This window comes from Procambarus clarkii, chromosome 57 (genome assembly GCF_040958095.1).
Source record: "Procambarus clarkii isolate CNS0578487 chromosome 57, FALCON_Pclarkii_2.0, whole genome shotgun sequence".
Taxonomy (NCBI): Eukaryota; Metazoa; Arthropoda; class Malacostraca; order Decapoda; family Cambaridae; genus Procambarus; species Procambarus clarkii.
In genome coordinates, this window is record NC_091206.1 from 14,645,300 (window position 1) to 14,667,321 (window position 22,022).

Below are 22,022 nucleotides of genomic sequence, written 5' to 3' on the forward strand. Positions count from 1 at the left end.
AGCATTACAGAGCACATGCCTCTGTATGACTAACCATCCTGAGTGATGGGTATTTTTTAGCATAACGTAGCTTTCTTTTTGACACACTGTACTCCCCTTCATAAAGTCTAGGGTAGCTGTACACATGCAGATGTACATAATATATTAATACAAAAAAAATTGTCTAATCTACCAAGATACGTACATGCAAAAATACGTTACAATATTTTTAATATTTGTTATTAATTATTATTATTATTATTATTATTATTATTATTATTATTGTTATATATATATGATAATACTAATAATTATTATTATTATTTTAAGTATTACCTACTTAAATTATCTGTTAGATTAAGGACTTGCCCGAAACGCTATGCGTGTTAGTGGCTTTACAAGAATGTAAAAACATAAATGCTGTGTACTCTCGTCAACTCAATGTACCTTTCTGTATATAAATAAATAAATAAAAAATAAATAAATAAATAAATAAATAAATAAATAAATAAATTGTGTGTGTAAATCACGAAAATTAACACGTGATGAAAAATATGACAGTCAAACCATGGGGGAAGAATTGAAACAGGAATTTCCTTGAGTACTTTCGTATTTAATAATACATCTTCAGAGGGAATGATAAATAAATAAAGGAATGATAAATAAAATAATAAATTGTAGGGGCGAGCGGGTATAGGAGTGATAATGTGAGGCCGCAGGAGGGAGGAAGGCGACCACTAACAGTCTCGGCAACGTCAACAAACCACAACCTGTGCTCGTCTTCCCTCGCCTTCATATTCAATGCCCCACTCGCCAAACATGCGCTACGTGAATGGTTGGAGCGAGTATTTAGAGGAGGAGGAACGTGCCAAGAAAGATGTCAACCCAGTTGGCTATGTAGCAGGAGGAGACCTAGATTATAGTAAAAGACCTAGACCGAGGTAAATTTTGGAGGACTTAAACTCGCTGAAAGTTACTTTCCTGTTCTAATGAATAGTATTAGGTGGTTTAGAATGTATCACAAATGAGTATATTTCCAAGGGCTATTTTCTCTAGTGGTTTCGACGAGGACAGGGAGCTGGTAGCTTATTGAAGGTTCCTTAATTTGCCCTGATGATTTTATTGAGCAGGATTTTGAATTGTAGCAGTGTTTTAGCACGGACGGCTTCAACGGGTAGGCAGTTCCATGGGTTTTATAACCCTATGCATGAGAAAGCATCTGTTTTCTGTTCTACTTTGTGACGTGTTAAGCTTGAAATCATTGTTTAAAACCATTACACCTTATTACAGTATTTCCATTCTGTTAATAACGTAAATAAACTACTGTACTGCTGCTAGAACTACTGATTCCATAATGTAATAGTCTATGCCTCTCATCATTAACACTTTCGCGCTTTAGATTAGAGATAACTCGTCGCCGTTTTCTCTTACGATTCCGCATAACAGCCGAGTTTTCTCGTCCATCGAAAAAATATTTCTATAAATTCCATTTTTTAACCGAAATGGATGGGGATACTTTTGTTTTGTAGGGAATTTATTTGCGAATGTTTTGGTACCAGAATGAATATTATATCTCATAAACTTCTATGAGTAAAAAAAAAAATACCTAAAGTATGTTTGGGGGTGTGGCGAGCGTGTGGCAGTGGGTTCCCTTTAGCCGTTGATATATCCAACACGTGGGAAATATTTGTATGTGTTATGTATATGTCTGTGTAGGGAATTTTACTGCGATCACTGTCATACAAATTATAAAATGTTTCAACAAGTATAAACATGACACATCAAACGAACGAAAACAATGCGTTCGTTTCTGCCGCGAACGCATACTGAGCGACGTGGTTCTATATTTGGCGCTTCTCTTACACATGCTTTGTACAAATGTTATACAGTTCATCTTATAGAAAATTTTATTGCGAACACATTGGTATAAAAAAGAAATACGTACATAGAAAAGTAGGGTCAGGAAACGTATAAACTTTCCAAGCATGATTTCCCCCCTGTGTTTTCGCCAGTGCGCTCGCGGCTAACTACTCTCCACTTCACACACTCTTGCGGGTGGGCAATTACCTATATTAAACATTTATATGCATATGTCCGTGTAGAGAATTTTATTGTGATTCCAATGATACCAAAATTAGCGATGTAGGACAACTGTAGGCTTCGCAACCATTAAGAGAGTGGAAACATTTTGTTGCTGTTTGGCGCTCTCGGCGAGTGATCTGCATAGTTTTTTATTTGGTGTTGATACTCCTTATGCTTGGGCGGCATTTTATAGGTATGCTCTTATAGACAATTTCATTGCGAACACAGTGATACCAAATTTAAATACGTGCGCCTTCAATTATTGTCAGGACAGTCAAAAGAGTGTACACTTTTCGGTCTTCCCGCGTAGGCGCGCGAAGTGCCGAAAGCATCTGGGGTATTGTTTTTTTTTTGAGCGCTGAGAGCGCGAAAGTGTTAAGTATCACCTTTTTATTGTATTAATTTTTATTTATTTTTATTTATTTATATTCAAGAGTTCTTACATTCTTGTACAGCCACTAGCACGCGTAGCGTTTCGGGCAATTCCTTAATCCTAATTTTCACACATACACATCTCCAGGAAGCACCCCATAGCAGCTGTCTAACTCCCAGGTATCTATTTACTGTTAGGTGAACAGTAGCATCAAGGTGAAAGAGACTATGCCCATTTGTTTCCGCATCCACCGGGGATCGAACCCGGACCCTTAGGACTACGAACCCCAAGCGCTGTCCACTCAGCCATCAGGCCCCCAAATTTCTTATTTTTCTTGAACTTTCTCATTTTTGTTAGCTTACTTCTCCTCCTTTAGTATTAATTAAGTGTTTATCCCTTCACACTAATATATAAAAAAATTATAAATTATTTTCAGTTGTCCCCAAAATTCTTTGTGTAATAGTGGCTTCATTAGTATGTGTAACTCCTCTCCCCACAATTGTACTTTATTCTTATGTTCTTTTTTTACACACATTCTTTAGAATACAAAATTTAATTTGTTCCTTGTTTGTGCTATATCTGACCTTATAGCAGTGGTCTAGATCAATACAGTAGCGTACTCTCAAAGTTGTTCAATACACTGTATTTTAAAATTGTTGAAGAAGTTAGCCCTATCATGTCTGGTTTGCACGTTGTTAGCCCTGTGGCCCTCAACCATTCCCGGTATGAGAGTTGACTTAGTTCAGGAACTACCTTTGTTATCCATTGTTGAACTTTCTCCAAAGCAGATACAGAATGTCTTTCTGAAGATGTCTCCATGCTTGAATATAATAATCAAAGTGGAGTGCACCAGAGATTTATACAGTTGAATAACTACTTTCTTTTCCTTAAAGTCAAAGATTTCAAATTTTTATTCAGAAACACATATTTGTTTGACTATTCCTAGAGTTTTTTTTTATATATATAACTGCAGCATCCACTTATGCAAATTTCAGAGATCAGTTTATCATCAATCCTAGGTCCTTTTCATCATCAATCTGCTGCAAGGTAATATTGATTTGGTAGTTGTGATATTCACTATTAGATCCCACATGTAAGGCCTTGTATATATTAACCAACATTAAAAAGAATTTGGCAGTCTTCTGACCATTTGTGGATTTATGTACTGTATATCCCTTTGTAAGGCCTCAATATAATTTTTACCTCCTTCCTTATTGTTTTGAATTAGGTATAAAATTGATGTGATTGTAAGTGCCAGTGGCTGCTAGTTTATTGTGCACCCCTTATTCCTGTGACTGGTAGTTTGTGCACAAGGTAGAATTTAGGCTTTTAGGGGCTGCTGCCAGTAGAATAGCTCTAAGATGACCAAACATCTCATCAGAAGATGGAGAAACGTTTCTGTCTGTCCTGGACCATTATCAAGTCGTATCTGATACAGTATTTTAAAATTTCATTTTTCATTCATTCATTATATTGCTATGTTATATGCCAAAGTATGCCAGCATGGAGATTCCTCTCTTTGATCACCTTCAATACAAATTATTTTTATGAATTTCAGACCTCCCAAAAAGAATTCAAAAAGTTTATGGGTGGCATATCTTCTGTGGTTTATTGGTGGATGGTTTGGTCTTCACCTGCTGTACTTGAGAAGAGATCGTCAGGTAAGTTTGTGTATCTTAGGATGCAATGCAGTACAAATGTCTATTGTCTCACCTTGTCAATACTGTACATTTTTTCCTTGGATATTGCAAATCATTGTTTCACTGAGCCTACTGCAATTGCACACATCACATATGTTTATCATCAGATAAATTATTCTCTGGCACCCTGATTGAAAATTGGAGAAAAGAAGGAATAATTAAAATACATAACATAAATTGGGATTTTTGCAGTTTAAAAGTTTCACCAAAGCCTAATCCACAGCAAGCTCTACATTCGAGCATTATATAAAAATGAGAGAGAATGAATGGGGAAGGGTTAGCATGAGCCTGTATTGACTACAGTACAATATTTGTATTTACGATTTGTGCCTGAAGGATTGAGCTGTTAGCTCTTGGATCCCTGCTTTTTTAACCATCGGGTGTCTAATATACAGTAGTACTGACTCCCGACCTATTTTCCTCATTCATATCTACTACATGTATTTTTCTCTAACACCCCTTCTCCGACACACACACACACACAGTTCCAGGATGCAGTCTGTAGCCGCTGTCCAACTCCCGGGTACCAATTTACTGTGAGGTGAACAGGGACATCACATGAAAGAAACTGCCCATTTGTTTCTGCCTCAGTTGGGAATCGAACCCAGGCCCTTAGAACTTTGACCCCCCTGAGCGCTGTCCACATGTGCATGTACTGTTCAGAGTGAATGAGAGATTGATAGATCTAGGCATGGTTCTGGACAGTGCTTTGTCACCAAAGAACCACATCAAGGATAGTTTATAGGAGTTTATTCTCTGCTTACCAGTTTCAGAATCTTCCTTAATTTTGTGGAGGGAGAAAATGGTAAAGAAAATACAGTACTTACAACTTAAGTAAGATCCAAATTTGAATATGCACCAGTACCTATATGCTTGTTTTCAGGCTTTTGTTTTGATTACTACCCTCGGTGGCTACATTGGCTGTGGACTCCTTCGAGATTTCTTTCGTATTCCATCATACGTAAGGGATGTTAATTCAGATGACCAATTTTTAGCAAATCTCTCAGAAAAGATGAGAAAGCGTGCTAAGGTAAGTCTGATCGTTACCTGTATTTTCACTTTGTAATATAATTTTCAGCTTGTAAAATGTGGAATGACCTTACCAATCACGTCAAAGACTGTCCCCTCTCTCAACCAATTTAAGAGAGAAACTAAGTACTATACTACCTTATCAACTCCATGTAACCTACCTTACCTCCTAAATGTCAACCTGTGTCTTGCTATTTTCAAACAATACTGATTATTGACAAACTTATATAACTGCTGATATCAGCCATGTAGAAACTTGTACAAAACATATATATATATAAAAAATTGTAGTCTATTTAGTTAAAATTACCTCTGCTGTTCTGTTGCAATTTCTGCTGTTCCATCCAACATATAATTATTGTCGTGCTTTTTTTCCTCTTTTTTCCCTTTTTCAGTTTAATTCATGCACTTGATCTCAATTATTTTTGTCTTAGTTTTTAAGTGTTTTTCCCACATCTTGCCTGAAACAGTGTACGTATTAGTGGCTTTAGGCATAGTATGTACTAGCTCTATCTAGAAATCCAACATTCTGTTTGTAACTCATTTTGTATGTATGTACTTTTGCCTGAAATAACATTATTATTATATTATTATTATTGTGGGTGGTTGTGGAGGATTTGTAAATTATAACCAAAATTTTTGGATTTTCATGTCAACATACATTGAAAATGAACCAAACAATTCTGTTTTAACCATCCTGAATGGAACCAACTATTTCTCTTAATAAATGAAGATTTATAGAGTTTGTTGCTTAGCATTCAGGTATAGATCCTTATTAGCTTGCACAAGCTTCCACACGATTTAGCACGGGTGGTACTTGCACACGGGGGAACGGGTGGAAACTAAGTACTGTACCTAAATGAGCCACAGAAATATTATAAATTATTTTTTCAGTGTCAGAGCAATTAACAAATTAAATGCATTAGAAAGTGATGTGGAGGAAGCAGACTCCAAGCACAGTTTCATATGTAGATATGATAGACCCCAATAGACTTAGGAACCTGTACATATTATAGAATGTGTAATAAGAGAGAATAGGTCCCAAATAACCTACAAATTATGTGAAAAGGCTTTAAAGAACTCTGATAAAGAAAGAGATCTAGGGGTGGTTCTGTATAGGAAACTGTCACCTGAGGACTACTGTTACAGACTCGCTTAGCCAGTAACTCAGGTTCTTTAGATCTCTTTCTATAGGGCCTTAGTGCCTCTTTCTTCACAGATTCAACCCCAAGTCAGGGTAAAGTTATCAGGAACTGAGCAGTAATAGACAATCAAATGGGGAATGGGGCTAAACAACACTAGACAAAACCATCCCCACATGTACTCAAATGTTATGTACGGTCGTGGTAATTATTTACAGAAAATATACACCACAGATAACACCATACATGTCACAGACACACAGGACACCACAAAAATCACTGCGATCTTCTATCAACGGTATGTCCTAGCACAGTACTCGGGGCTCCTTCCCTGTGTGCCCTTCTTCCGAGATACTCACGCCAGCAAATCCACTTTTCCAACAATTCATGGGCCAGTCCTCCACACTACCATCAGTGTCTAAACACTAACTCCAGCAACACGCTGGGTGGCTTCCTCTCGAGGCTTAACTGCAAACTAGCCTTAACCTAGAGGACAGATGGACGTTCAGTCCGTCTACGAACACAACTTGTCTACCCGGGGATATGTCACTCTAACACCAATAGCTCGCTGGCTACCACAGACAATTCACTGTCTTCAACGACCAGGCCCTTCTTGTTACCAACTGAAACACGTCTTGTATTCAGGACTGCCCTTGCTTGCCACTCCTGGTGGACTACTTTCTGCCATCCAAAGTACCTCTCACATCACCTCAGAAGAAAGAAAATCATAGAGTACAAAGGAAACTATACCTGCTTCAGTGAGACCAGAGCTTTCCACCAGGAAACAGAAAATGGGGTCAGGTGCAGTTAACAGATGGCATTAACATCATCAGAACCACATAAAGAACATTGTGCAAGGAGCCTTTGCTTCACTTTCCAACTTTAGAATCATTTTTAAATACATGGATGGCAAAATATTAAAGATATTGTCATAAACTTTGTGAGACTAAAATTGGAATATGCAATGGTTCTATGATGCCCATATCGAAAGAAGCATATCAGTTAACTGGAAAGGGTGCAAAGACATACAACTACAATAACTATTATTCTTGTAAAATTGATACTGTATGTAGATTGACTACATATTCAGTGAGTATATAATTATTCTTGATATATTTAATATATTTAAATTTAACTAAATAAATTTATTCTGACAGCCTCCCTTTAGTCTGGTACGTTTCGTGGCTCAAGTCCTTGTTGGGAGTTTATGGAGTACCTTCGTTGCTGCTGCCATACCATCGGAAGAGGTTTTTGGTATGGACTGGACTCCTTTAATACATCTTGCACCCTTGGGTACAGCTTTCGGTAAGGAAATTTATATTTCTCTATTTTATGATTTCTCTTGTATTTTAAGGAAGATGTTTGAAGCAGCATAATTTTCAGACACTTGCCAGAACTTTGATTATATACATTTTAGCATAGGCCACTTGGTCTTATTCAATTCGCATTTGTATTCACGGGACATTATGAACTTCACCTTGAGGTCAGTGCAACTTTCTATCTCCTTATGCAGCATAGGGATTTTCTAAATTTCCTCCAGCTCAGAACTGGAGAAAGAGAGATGCTGGAGAATTGACAAAGTCCTAAAAATAAGCAAAAGGTATGTACAGTACATTCTTAAAAAAAAAAAAAATCCAAGTTGTACTTGAAATCAAATGGGCCACCAAATATTGGTGTTTCTTTTATCATCCAGTAAGCTAATTAGTTACTTGGCCACTGGTGCCATCCATCACCAGGTGCAGCACTGGTGTGAATAGTGAGCCAGCTAATGTGTGTCACTTTTTCCCATACTGCCTTCCCGGTGAGTGCCAGTTGATACATCTTGAGACGTGTTGCCTATGCAGTAGGCCTATGCTTTATTGAATGCTTCACTTGCATGGGTATTCACTGCTATTGCATGTTCTACTATAGTATAGAAGTGCTTGAGAAAATTTGAATACTGTATGTAGCAACCACATTAGCAGTAATGTGACAGCTACTCCACATTCCAAAGAAATTGTATAGCAAACACTTAAAGGTTCCCAATAGTTCCATATGCACTAATTACATCAGTACATGGTTCCAGGAAATAAAAAGACTGCAAATGATAACCTGCAACATCCCCCACTTACCACTGCAACATCTTCCTAGGCATTCCACAAACTACTAATAGCATCCAGGTGAAGCCAAACAGTTTCCCATCAATAAAATTATGAGCAGTCTGGAAGTATAAACGGGGTCAGGTGAACAGGAATATGAGATTGCCAAATCACAGCAGCAACCAGTCTCGCTCGATAGGTGGTTAAGAACAACACTACTTCGGTTATATGATAAACTGCCTAATCAGATGCTGCCATCTCTACAGCTACCAGCATTCAACAGTAGCACACTACGACTCAACCGGTCACATTGTCGATGTACTATTCATCACCAACCTCTGTAATCAAGTTATATCATACAGTATACGTATATATTTAGTAATACTGTGTGTTTGTTGTCAACAAAAATAACATTACAAATGATTTCTGGATTAGTCTTCCACCCCATGTAGTATTGCAAATGGGGTAGTACAGTGTTGTTATAATACATGTACTGCGTACAGTAATTATCTTGCTAACATAATGTTTACACTTGGATTTTTAATTTCCTTAACAGCTGTGTGGACCATAGGCAACATTGGTCGTGAACAAGGACAGATGAAGTGGGCCATGATTGGCGCTTTTATTCTGATGCCTATATCGCTTTTCAATCCACCTATAGCTAATTGGAGTCCACTATGTTCTGCTGCACTCTTCACTAAGTTTGGGAAACAATGGAGAAGGACACCACAACCTAATACCCATTTTTGCAAGTAAGTCTTCTTTGTAAAAATAAATTAAACTGTGTACAAATTCTGTTTGAGTTATATCTTTATGATATCTATATGTAGTCATTAGACCAGGATTATGTAAATTCAGGCAAGATTGAAGTCCTTGCTGGGTCATTATAGGTGCTAGGGAGGCATTAGAGAATGTTTATTCCAGCCTAGAATGGGCTCATTCATACTCAACATACCCTAAGCCCTACTAAAACCTCACTTGGTATTCAAATTGACTGCCAAACTGCCTATGTGCTTGCCTGGGCATTGGTCCTGCAGAATAGGGTTGTGGAAATATTTTTCTGGACTACAGTAATTCTCTTCAAATTTCCACTCCTTTATCATCACCTATATTTCTTGAAAATGAGGAACAAAAGGCTCTCAGATGACAAAGCCTTCTTTCAGTCAGATAGGTGTTCATGCAGACAGATTCATGTCTTGGGTGCAATACTTGTGGTTTGACTTGTGCCGGACAGTTGTGTATAATGTTTTCTAAGCTACCAATAATGGAAAGTGCTATGAGGGATTAAGTGGAAATGTGTAGTACTTGAGGATTAAGGTGTATTCTCTGTGTGAGGAACTTAAGCTGGTGAAGTAATGTGTTTGTGCACATGAGGAAGGAAGTGGCCCAATCCTAATCTTGGAGTGTCATGAAGGACAAGGGGACTTAAGAAAACTTTGATGAGGCCTTTTACAGTTTTCATGAAGGCCTAGAGTTCTTTCACTTCCTTGGAGGACAAGTGCTGTAGGGACGCTGCATTTCACACAAAAGGCAAGATGATGAAAGGATCTCTGGTAAAAGAATGAAATAAATTTTGGTCGTAGGTGATTCCCAAGTGAAGTATTTTGACAGGACTGTTTGTGTTAGGAATAGGGAAAACATGTTAAAGTTTTGCTAACTAGGAGCAGGAACTTGGGGACATTGTTAACAATATTAGTACAGTAATATGGCTCAAAATGGGAACAAACCTGTTACAGTATTTGCATTAGTGTAGAAGAAAGTGAAGTAGGAAGAGTTAGGAGTGAAGCACTAATACAAACATTCAAGATAGCCATTGAATTAATTAGGAGCATGAGAAGGATTCATATTATATTTTCCATTCTTCTAAGAAGGGGAGTTAAAAGTGAATGACTGTCTACAGCACTTGAAGTCAATTGCCGGCTAGACAAATATTACAAATCAAATGCAATATCATTCACTGATAACTGGGAACACTTCTATGGAAAGAATATATATACTTGGGATGGGGATTATTTATCTAGAACTGGGATTGTTTCCTGTACCAATTCATTGGAATTTGTTGTTGAAGTTTGTTTGGGTTTAAACCATTAGATGATAAGAGGTATGGGAATGGAGGAAATAAAAGCAGGTGTTGGCAAGGAAAAAAACTTTGTGTAAAAGGAAGAGAGATGGAAATGGGCATCAACATAACAATACTGTACCCTTAAGGTGTACTACATAAGTAGTGGATGCCAAATCCATCGGTAGTTTCAAAAGTGTCACATGACAAATTACAGTACTGGGAAGATGGGACACCATGAGCATAGCTCTCATCCTTAACTACACTCGGGTAATTGCACTTTGATAATAAATAGTAAGAATCTTAGAAACAAAACATATATAAATGCTCTTGTCTGCACAGAAATTCTAAATATTATTGCATTAACTAAAATGTGGATAAATGTAGAAAAAGGGGAACTATTAGTTGATTATCAAATTAAAGGACTCAAATTATTTCACATGGATAGACAGATTAGTTGAGGATGGGGAGTAGCCATATATGTTGTGGAAAATTTAAAATATAATGTCAAAGAAGGGGATCAAAACCTAGCTACATACAGAAACTATTTGTTTAGAAATAAGTTAAAATAATAATAATCTCATAACGAGTTGCTGTACATAGGGCCAGCAAATTTTGACAGAATGGAAGTAAAGCATGTACAGTTTTAGATGAAATATATTGGGCATCGAGGTCAGACAATGTTTGTGTTATGGGTGACTTTAATTTTAGTCAAATATACAAGACTTGCAAAACAGGGAATTCCAAAGCAGAGGATTTTTAGAATTAGTTGATGATTGCTTCTTTAAACATCATATTAAGGCGCCAACATGGGAAAATATTTTAAATTTGGTGTTTACTAACGTGGAGATGTAAGTAAATGCCATCAAAATAGGGAGCGAGTTAAGGAACAATGATCACAAGAAAATCACATGTAATAAAGAATGAAATAAATGTCTTAAGAGAAAATTCTGTTAAGGTGCTAGATTTCTGAAGAGCTGATTTTAATGGACTAAGAGTTTCTTGGGAAGGATAAGATTGGAGAGACGCAAGCATGGGAGGTGGGCTGTTCTTGGAACGTGACATGAACCTAACAGTGGCAATGCAACCGAGGGTTGTGAATACAGTTTGTCTTGCATCTTCTTCCCACGCACCTTTTGTTTGTACATGGCTACTTTAACCCCTTAACTGCGTTGCCTCCAAATGTGACACCCCCGCAGTGCGCAGGAAATAAATTCTCTGGAAAAAATTCTTTTTTCTTTTTAAAGTGTCAAAAACCCTTCCCTCAGTATGGGTATGTAAAAAAAAAGTCGAAATTGTACTTACTTTGGCTGCTATGGGGTCCGGAAGTTGGGGCGTGACGTCATCATTCCCCGTGCGCCCGTGCCGTGAGCTCTCGGGGGCGGTGGGGCGCTCGGGGCGGGGCGCGCGAGTTGCCGCGAATATATTTTCGTTCATTTTTTGCGCACCTTTCCAAATACATTTTCATTGTTTTTATGTGCCAATCCAATGTATAATGAACACGTACACTATAATATCGCAGTACAACATCCGTACTGTCCGTAGACACTGTGTTACGTGCATGAAACTTGTGTACACATATGCAGCACATATTTACTATGTATCATGCTAATTTGTGTATATATACAATCTATTTACACACTATACACTGTCACACACTATATACATTCACTATCAACACATTCAGAACACCGTGTAGCAGCTGCTTCGTATGGGCCAATAGCAGCTGCCTCGTATGGGCCAATAGCAGCTGCCTTGTATGGGCCAATAGCAGCTACCTCGTATGGGCCAATAGCAGCTGCCTCGTATGGGCCAATAGCAGCTGTCTCGTATGGGCCAATAGCAGCTGCCTCGTATGGGCCAACAGCAGCTGCCTCGTATGAGCCAACAGCAGCTGCCTCGTATGGGCCAACAGCAGCTGCCTCGTATGGGCCAACAGCAGCTGCCTCGTATGGGCCAACAGCAGCTGCCTCGTATGGGCCAACAGCAGCTGCCTCGTATGGGCAATAGCAGCTGCCTCGTATGGGCCAATAGCAGCTGCCTCGTATGGGCCAATAGCAGCTGCCTCGTATGGGCCAATAGCAGCTGCCTCGTATGGGCCAATAGCAGCTGCCTCGTATGGGCCAATAGCAGCTACCTCGTATGGGCCAATAGCAGCTGCCTCGTATGGGCCAATAGCAGCTGTCTCGTATGGGCCAATAGCAGCTGCCTCGTATGGGCCAACAGCAGCTGCCTCGTATGGGCCAACAGCAGCTGCCTCGTATGGGCAATAGCAGCTGCCTCGTATGGCCCAATAGCAGCTGCCTCGTATGGGCCAATAGCAGCTGCCTCGTATGGGCCAATAGCAGCTGCCTCGTATGGGCCAATAGCAGCTGCATCGTATGGGCCAATAGGAGCATTTGGCCATGAACACATTCAGAACACCTCGAGTGAGAGCAGCCACACCCAGCCTGTCTCCCTCACTCCAACATCTTACTCGCCAACATTGCTCCTCCCACCATATTGTTATAGTTCTTATTACACATGGTCTATATACCTATCTACATGTTTTATTTACCAGATCTATGCAAGTAAGCCAGTATTGTGTCCAAACAGTACAGTGGCCACCATACACTGCATGAAAAATCACACAGCAGACGACGCTACGATTACGTCACCTCCCTCACCAAAATAGCTCCTCTCAACATTCTTCTGTTGCTGTTCTTACACTATATACACACACTATATATACCCATGTACATATGTGTTGCCCATAGCGAACCACTAAGCTAGTATGGTGAGCAAAACAAGAGTGGCAGCCACACACACAATGAGGCTACCTCAATTCTCGCCCTGCCTCCCTCATCAAAATTCCTTCTTCCACAATACTACGCACAACGCTAATTATAACCACATTCCTGCTATTATCACAATCCTGGTCACTAATTCCTGTAAATGAATAATTGACCACACGTTTATTTTGAAAAGGAACCTAAGAAATCATTTGAAGATTCCTAGATGAACGAAATAATGCTGTGGTGCTGTGGCTAGCGCTGTGAACATCGTGAACAGCATTGAATCACTGATATTTGAACATTGTACCCAGTCATTATCACACTCAGGCTCTAATATAACACTATCATAGCTAAAAAATACAAGTTATATATATATTTTGACATTATTAGGCGATGCTGTGGTCACATGCTGAACAGCAGTGCTGTGCGCTCATGCTGCGAGCGCCAGCCTTGGTTGCTCACACACTACTGAGGCTCCCACACCCAGGAATGTGGACCACGATTTTTTTTAAAGATGGCGTCTGTTTACAAGAGCCCTGAGGAAGCTGATGTGAACCCCATGTGGCCGCGGGAGTTTTGAATGGAACGTGAAAAATACAAATACCCGGAGGCGCGTTGCGCAAACCAGACGTGAGCCTGCAGGCGCGTTGCGCAGTTTAAGGGTTAAAGACCAGATGAAGCTTGCTCTTGTTGTGCAGTAGTTATAGCAGATTTTACTGAGACATGCCTTAGGGCACAACTGAATGTGTTAATGTAGCTCAGCATTAAAGTTTTGAATGACTTTCCTTGGCAAGATGCTAGGTTGTTCACATTTCAGCCCTTCCCAGTGCTTCATGATGGTTTAAGTGTAGTGTTAGGAGGTTGGACTAGAGGGCTTTATGGTGTTGATACTGTTGCTGGTGGTGATCAAAGTTTTAGAGCTAGTTGGTTGTTCGATAATTAGATAGCATTGGGGGGTTACTTTGGTAGCAAGCGGCATCTAGAAAACTATCAGATTTATTAAGGCACTTGTTAGTGTACATTCTGGGCATGATTAAATATTTTCCAGTGCCTGCCTAGCAAAAATATATCCCAGCAAGGGCAGTTTGAAAGGTTTCCTAATGCACTGGTGAGACATATTCACCTCCCTTGAGAGATCCTATCCAGAAGACTGGAGGAACTTGCATTAAGAAGTTCTGAGGTGTAGTGCTCATAAAAATGTGTTTCATATGTGCTCAAAGATTAATTATTATTAAATTATAAACACGGTATACGATTGCACAAGGAATTGTAGAAATTGTCATTGGTCTTTTTAACAAAATACTTTGGCATGTCATTAACACATACAGGACTATATAGAATTTTAGACACCTTGTATGTTTACATAAATTTTTACTTTTCAGACGTATGATGATTTTGATGCTGAGCTGGTTAATAATGAGCAGTTTGTGGGCTTCAGCTTTGTATTTCAATGCAACAGTAACAGACAAACAAGGAGAACGTATCAAGCTAAGAGATGCTGCTAAAAACTTTCTCAACTCGCCTATGTTCTTGAAATTTAAGGAGAATCTCAGAGTCATTTATAAAGATGCACAGACAAATGGATGGAGCGAGGCTTGGATCAATTTTGTAGAGCTGCTTGATCCATTTGGGGAAATTCATGCTCTGAAGGTAAGACCCTGAATAAATAATGAGAGGCTCTTCAGTGAAATAAGTTTATTTATGAACTGCCTAGGTTGTTGTTGTTAAAGATTTAGCTACTCGGGACGAAGTGTCCATGTAGCACGGGCTATGGTGAGCCCGTAAGGCCTGCCTAGGTTATAGATCGTCTTGTTTAACCCCTGTACTGCTCGCCTGTTTTTGGCAAAAAAAATTTTAGTGCAATTGTTACGGACATATTTTTGTTGTTTTTATAAATGTTCAGGTAAAGTTAATGTCAAAATGTTTCCAAACTCAACTATTTTAATTTCAAAACACAAAGTGATGAAAATATTTAAAAAACATTAAAATATAGCATAATTAAAAAAAAAACGGACGACTCTCAAAACAGCATTTGTCATTTGGCGCAGTGCAGTGGTTAAAATCCCCAAACAGCATGAGGGCATATATATGTACTGTATATATATAGTATGAACTGTAGCAACAAAATAACCAATTTTTTGTACTTGTTCATTATTCTAGGTCTAGTAAAATGCAACTTAACCTAACTTCTTCTAAGCCTATTAAAAGCATTCCTAGACCTAATATATACTATATAATGTATACTAATGTATACATATAATGTATACTATATATAGGCTTAATGTGCTATTGTACATATATGTACAGTGGTACCATCGTTTACGAATTTAATCCATTCCCAGAGATGGTTCGTCGACCGAAAATTTGAAAACTGATCGAATTTTCCCATAAGAAATAATGTAAAGTGAATTACTTCATTCCATATACCCAAAAATATTAACTTAAAATACATTTTATACATAATACTACTCATGCAATTGACGATCACAAAACCCTGATCATTTTATGCGGAAAATCCACAGAGAAATAAGAAAGGAAGTGAACGTTTCGGCCTGTTAAAGCCTTTGTGACCAGACTGACAGTCAGTCTGGTGTTGACAAAGGCTTTAACAGGCCGAAACGTTCACTTCCTTTCTTATTTCTCTGTGGATTTTCCACAATACTACTCATATTATGTACTATAGTATGTATATCTTACCATTATTGAGGACTCTTGTTGGCATCACTTTTGGATACACTTAAGTATCCAGTTGTATTATTAATTTTTAAGTTATATTGCTAGTTGAAGACTGGAGTCCATGTAAATATACCTTCTGGAGGTGGGAATTCTCCAGTGCGTGTCTTTCCTCACTTATGGCCTAATGGTTTGACATTTTCCCAGAACGTTAAAAAAATCTAATAATAATTTAAGTTTTTAAAGTATAATGCCTATTACAGGTCTTGGGTTTGTCTAAAGGAGCAACTCAAGATGAAATCACATCGACCTACAGAAAATTGGCTAAAGAATGGCATCCAGATCGGTAAGTTCTTCCTCCAAAACAGTATTTATTTTTTAATATTGGATAATAACACCGTTACTTAAAGTACTATCCCGCCAAACACACACCGAAACTACGACGTTGGTACAACGTTCAAACAAGTTTTAACACCTCCTAACCAGTTATAACAACCAATATAGCAAGCTGTAACAACGTTCTAATACGTCATAAACACGTTAAGCCAAGATGTAACAACTTTATTACAAGTTGTAACAAGCAGAAAATAGAGACAGTTTCGGTATGTGTTTCCACGGATGTCTGTCGTAAGTTATTTTGAAGCAAACTCTTTTCTTGGGCTTCCTGTTTTACATTCCAGTGTATATACTGTACACCTGTCAAACATGTTTTAAGTAGAGAGAACAGGTACACTAACTCTCAAAAGAAAATGAAGCCTGAAAGAAGCAAAGCAAACTGCCATGTTCAACTTAAAGTTGAGTGAAGCAAAATGAACCAGGACTTCAACACTGCATGAACATTTCAGATATAAACCAAGATAGTGCAATAGTGGCAAGGTTGTAAACTTTAATGCTTTTTATATTAAAATTGTTTCTTTTATCATATAACAGTTGTACTATATATGCAGAGCCTTCTAAATACACCAGTCTGCGGGCTGCTGCTTAGATCAGAATATTTGGCTATTCGGAATTCTTGCTTGTCCTTCCTCAGTATAGTAATATCTTTGCACCTTCTCTCACATTTTCTAGCCTCAATGTCTTCATTTTAGCGTACTGCTTGGTATCGACCACCAATTGTCTCGTTTAATAATTTGTCAGAATTAGTTCCCATTTTTCAAAGTCAGGCTGTCCTTGCTTGGTTTCTCAGCATTTTCTGGAGGGAGCCCCATCAGCTCCCCAGAACTAACCGGGCTGATATGATTGTATTAGACCCTGGCATCAGTCAATGCACATGGAGTTCTAGGCCTACCAGGTACCACGAGCCAGAACCTGGCTCCCTCAGAGAGGCACGAGGAGCAATGACCTATAGAAACCCCCCGTGTGGTTGGGAGCATTCTATGTCTGCCATCAACCGGGTCAGGCATCCAGAAAGGTAAGCACCCCAAAACAAACCTCTATTCTGGTTAAAATATTGCTACTGAAAGCCAAACTAGTGAACAGAACTCCTCAAACGAAAACGAGCAAATGAGCATGACGTCACCACATAAATGCCTGCTCAACCCCACCTCCTCGGGAAGGGGAGCCCCAGACCCCTATGCCAGCTATCCAAACCCCCAGTTCTGTGGCTGATGTGAACTGGCAAGGTCGTGCGCCTCTGACTCCTGTGTTTTCCAGTTCTGTGCCTTGTGGTGTGGTCCTGTCTACTAGGTGGTGCGTGAGCCAGGAGTAATTTCACAATTACTCGGGCTGCATGGGCCTAGGGTCCTTTTCCCTATGTGCCCTGTAAGTTTGCAATTTTTTAACTAGCTGTAGTGTGTTTTCGAATTTCTACCTTTCTGGGTGCCTAACCTAGTAGATGGCAGACATAGACTGCTTCCTATTACGTTGGGGGGAGGGGTGTCTATAGGCCATTGCTCTTCGTGCCTCATCTGACGGGGCCAGGGTCTGGCACTGGTCCCCAGCACTAGAACTCCATCGATTGACTGTCGCCATAGTCTAATATATGCACATCAGCCCGGTATATCTCTGGGGAACCTCTGAGTCTCACCCAGAAAATGGCATTTCATTACATTCAACTCTGGGTTGTTTCTTCCTTGAGGCCCTTTTTTATTTTTTTTTATTTGATGATAATTTATTGCTTTGACTTTAAAAGCTTTAATCTAAGCCAAAAAGTATAGTGGCTATTTAAATTTAACATTATTGCATAGGCAGTAGTAAGGCTACTGTTTTCTGTGCTAATGATCTAATTAATTTTCAACTTCAAAAGATGCTATGGCAAAATTTATATAAACGAATGATTGATCTTGAATATAACCATGTTAAATCCTAGAAAATGGGCTGTAGTTTTTGCTAGTGGCTTTACAAGAATGTAATAACATCGATTCTATGTACTCTCATAAACCCAATGTTCCTTATTGGGTATAAATAAATAAATACTGTACTGTACTAGGTTGCAAAATTCCAGGAAGGAAAATTCTGGAATACATCAATTCTATGTACTCTCATAAACCCAATGTTCCTTATTGGGTATAAATAAATAAATACTGTACTGTACTAGGTAGAAAAATTCCAGGAAGGAAAATTCTGGAATACTCTGAAAAGTATCTGGTTCATAATATATCGTCAAAGGGGCTGTGTTAAATTTTTGGATGTCATCAGAGACCTGTAAATTGAGACAATCGTGTAAAGCAAATGCAGTTGTCTTGACGTCTAATTCAAAATTACAATTACTTGGTCTCTTAGTTTAATGGCTGTAAACAAGGGGACCTGAAAAATGCTTATCTCTGTAAACTGAATTGTGCATGGAGGAGATGCTCAAGAGCATCTCAAGTGTCCATCTTCACACTTGGCATATTGCTGCTTAATCTTGATTTCCGCAACTACAATTGAGGACATAATTCACAGACAGATGGTATTTTGTCATAAGATAATCAAGCATCCAGCTACCAGCATTAGCTCTTATTTTTTTATATATATATGCTAATCACATTTCAACCTCTGCTAGAAATAAAAATGATTTTAAGAAAATACAACTTTGAATGAGTAATGTATATAATGACATAGCAAGTCTACATGATAAAATAAGTCAGCTGAGAATGCAGATATATGTAATACTGTAACTGGATTCTTCTATTTATCAGTCACACACACACATCTAAAAATTGGGTGGAAATGGTTGAAACATCCTGTTGTAATAAAAATGCATTTACATTTTACAGGCATCGAGGTGATAATCAAGCAGAAGCACAGGAAAGGTTCATAGAGATACAAGAAGCATACGAGAAGCTCTCAGTCCTTAAGAACAGGAGACATAAGAAGAATAAGATAAGAAATTAATGTTCAGGATTTTATGTGCATTACTTACATTTGTAGGAACTGATATGAATACAAGACATTTCAAATGCAGGGAAATTTGAAGTTTGGGATATTTTATATAAAAATGTGAATTTGATTTTGTTAACAATATGTACTAGAATCTTATTGATTAGGTATACAGTATTGCATATTTTACCAAAAATATGTGGCTAAAGAGTAGTTAGTTGGAAGTTGATTAGCGGTACATTTTTAATTATGGTACAATGCTGTGAGTTTATTTTTTGGCAGGAAGGTCTTACTTAGATTATAAGAATTTCACCACTGAGAGATGTTTAAGGTATTTAAATAACTTTAAAGAGCATGAGCTATATGTATAGTACAGTACTGTATGTTAAATTTTTCATATTTAGATTTGATTTTGAAAATATGCATTGTAACAATATAGTACATTGTGTAATTGTTAAGAGGCTAACCTTGATTCAAGTTCTTAGTCCTGCAAAGGAGGTACAGCATATATACATACATACATATAGCTGCATCTGTTATCATGAGTTCTGGATGTCATTCTCAAACTTGACACAGATATATTGGTTTAAAAAATTTGTGATGGAGGAGCTTTATAAAATACAGGTTGTTAAAATAGGGACTAATATGTCAAAAGTTTCCATTAATTATAATAAATAACATGGTTAGTGTTGCTCCCAATGGGATGCATTATATACAACTTGTGGGACAGCGATGCTATATTTGTGATGCCACATTCGGGTAAAGCAAGGTATATTAGCTTTACATGTTAACATGTTGTTACGTGTGTGTGTGTGTGTGTGTGTTCATATGTAATTAGCAAGTGTAGTTACTGGAAAAGAGCTACACTTGTGGTGTCCCGTTTTTTTTTCTATAATTTTTGTCATACGGCAGTTTGAAACTGCAGATGGTGTTGGTATCCACCACCACCTCACTTAATGTGTTCCAACCTTCTACAACACTGTTTCTTTAGCTTGAATTTACGGCCACTTGTTGAAGTTGTAGGTTTCACAAATTCCTCTTTGCCAGTTGAATTGATTCCTGGCAAAAGAGGAATTTTGTATGTGGTGATCATTTGCCTGTTACATATATACATGCACACTGCAAGTTGCACATGCACAGTATATGCGTGAGTGGTTGGGTATTTTTATGTACTTTGCAAAGGTTAATTAATGTCTTTCATGTAAGCATTCCATATTATAATATAGGTGCTGCTGTCATTACAGTGCAAAGTTTACTGAAGTCATTCTTTAATTAGCCAAATGTTTTGTTATTTAATTTATTTATTAAAAAAAGTGTTTACATTGAAACAAATGTTTTGATCTCCATAGGGTGGGGGTTGTGCTGGGGTGCCCGAATGTTAGGATAGATTTTTGTGAATAATTATTTCAAACTAAGGTCTTCAACTTCTGTTAAAGAATCTTATAAAAACAAACAATGAGCTTAATATTGTTTAACACAGTTTCATGTATAAAATTATATTAAGATTCATATGCTCTGGGTTATATCTTGCTACCTATTTATACCTTAGTAGGAGTATTACCCAGGATGAAGCTTACAGGTATCAGTTAATGCTTGTAATACCTGTGTGGAATTTGAACTTGATCTTTCAGTACATAGTCATCCCATATTAAGTGGTTTATGATAAGTATTTATTTTGATGGCAGTTATAGTTATACAGACTGAGAATGCATCACAGCAGTAAGAAAGAAATTTAAACATAGGAATGGCACAACACTTTTGAGATAGTGTGTTCTCTTATGGATATTAATTCCCTTAGAAGGTTGCACATGGATGGAGCTAGTTATGTGGTTATGAATGGCTGTAAAAATATAAAATGCTTCATTCATTACCCCCACTTCAAGGAAGTAAGTCCTATTGTTGCCTCCTCCTAGGGAAATAACTCCCTGGGTTACACAATCAAGGAAGGCACATCCCTTATACACACAGTTCTGTACATGGTCTCTAGCCATGGCCTCCCCTGACAGCTGAGTGGACAGCACTTCGGATTCGTAGTCTTGAGGTCCTGTGTTCGATCCCCGGTGGAGGCGGAAACAGATGGGCAGTTTCTTTCACCTTGATGACCCTAGCAGTAAATTGGTACCTGGGAGTTAGACAGCTGCTACAGGAATGCTTCCTGGGGGGGAGTGGACAAAAAGGAGGACTGGGCCTTGGGAACGCTAAGCCCCAAAATCATCTCAAGATAGCCTAAATGCCAAGGAAAAAATAGTGAGAATAAGTTTTTTAGCCATTTGCTGCAATAAGTGACTGGTCATCTGGCAGTTGCTAGTAATTCAGTGCCAAGAAGTGACCTGTGTCCAGGTGCAGCAGAATCAAATGTCAACCCTTTCCATACTACCAAACTGGCCAGATTGCCTGTCTCAAACCTCTTGCCTATATCTATGTCTTTGTTGACAGCTAATGTATGTTGTTTTGCACTTACTGAGTTATGTAAAAGGCATATATAAAATAACAAAAATAACATACAATATTGAAGTAAAGTTAAGATTTTTTATTTTTTTATTTATTTTTTACCATTTACTGTCGAGTGCTTTAATGATTATTGTTTAATGTGAAAATGTGTAACTTTCTTTTTCTTAATAAAAATGTAAAAAAACTAATGTTGGAAAGAAAGTTTTGTTTTATTAAGTTGTATAAAATTCTATGGTGGATTCACTTATTGGTTGTACATTATTTATATTGATCTATGTTCTGTCTTTATCCATCAAAGTGCCATTTTCTGTCACAGATATTGTCAAAACTGTCAAACAATGCTCCCAATATCAATGTTTTAGGTCTCGGATGAGGGTCCAAT

General features: G+C 38.1%; 1 protein-coding gene across 1 annotated transcript; it reads left to right on the forward strand.

The window, feature by feature from the left end:
- Positions 1 to 690: 690 nt before the first annotated feature.
- Positions 691 to 21,841, forward strand: LOC123745031 (TM2 and DnaJ domain-containing protein wurst). Its single transcript, XM_045725287.2, has 8 exons — positions 691 to 920; positions 3,993 to 4,095; positions 5,018 to 5,164; positions 7,463 to 7,610; positions 8,940 to 9,135; positions 14,599 to 14,866; positions 16,153 to 16,235; positions 19,087 to 21,841. The coding sequence occupies exons 1-8, from the start codon at positions 781 to 783 to the stop codon at positions 19,202 to 19,204; spliced, it is 1,203 nt and encodes a 400-aa protein (XP_045581243.1). The 5' UTR covers positions 691 to 780; the 3' UTR covers positions 19,205 to 21,841.
- The last annotated feature ends 181 nt before the right edge of the window (positions 21,842 to 22,022 follow it).

Excerpts from the sequence above, each read along its gene's own strand:
- LOC123745031 (XM_045725287.2), top strand. The coding sequence starts at position 781 with ATGCCCCACTCGCCAAACATGCGCTACGTGAATGGTTGGAGCGAGTAT. Across the intron at positions 921-3,992 it reads AGTAAAAGACCTAGACCGAG|ACCTCCCAAAAAGAATTCAA; the intron begins GTAAATTTTGGA and ends TATGAATTTCAG. Across the intron at positions 7,611-8,939 it reads ACCCTTGGGTACAGCTTTCG|CTGTGTGGACCATAGGCAAC; the intron begins GTAAGGAAATTT and ends TTTCCTTAACAG.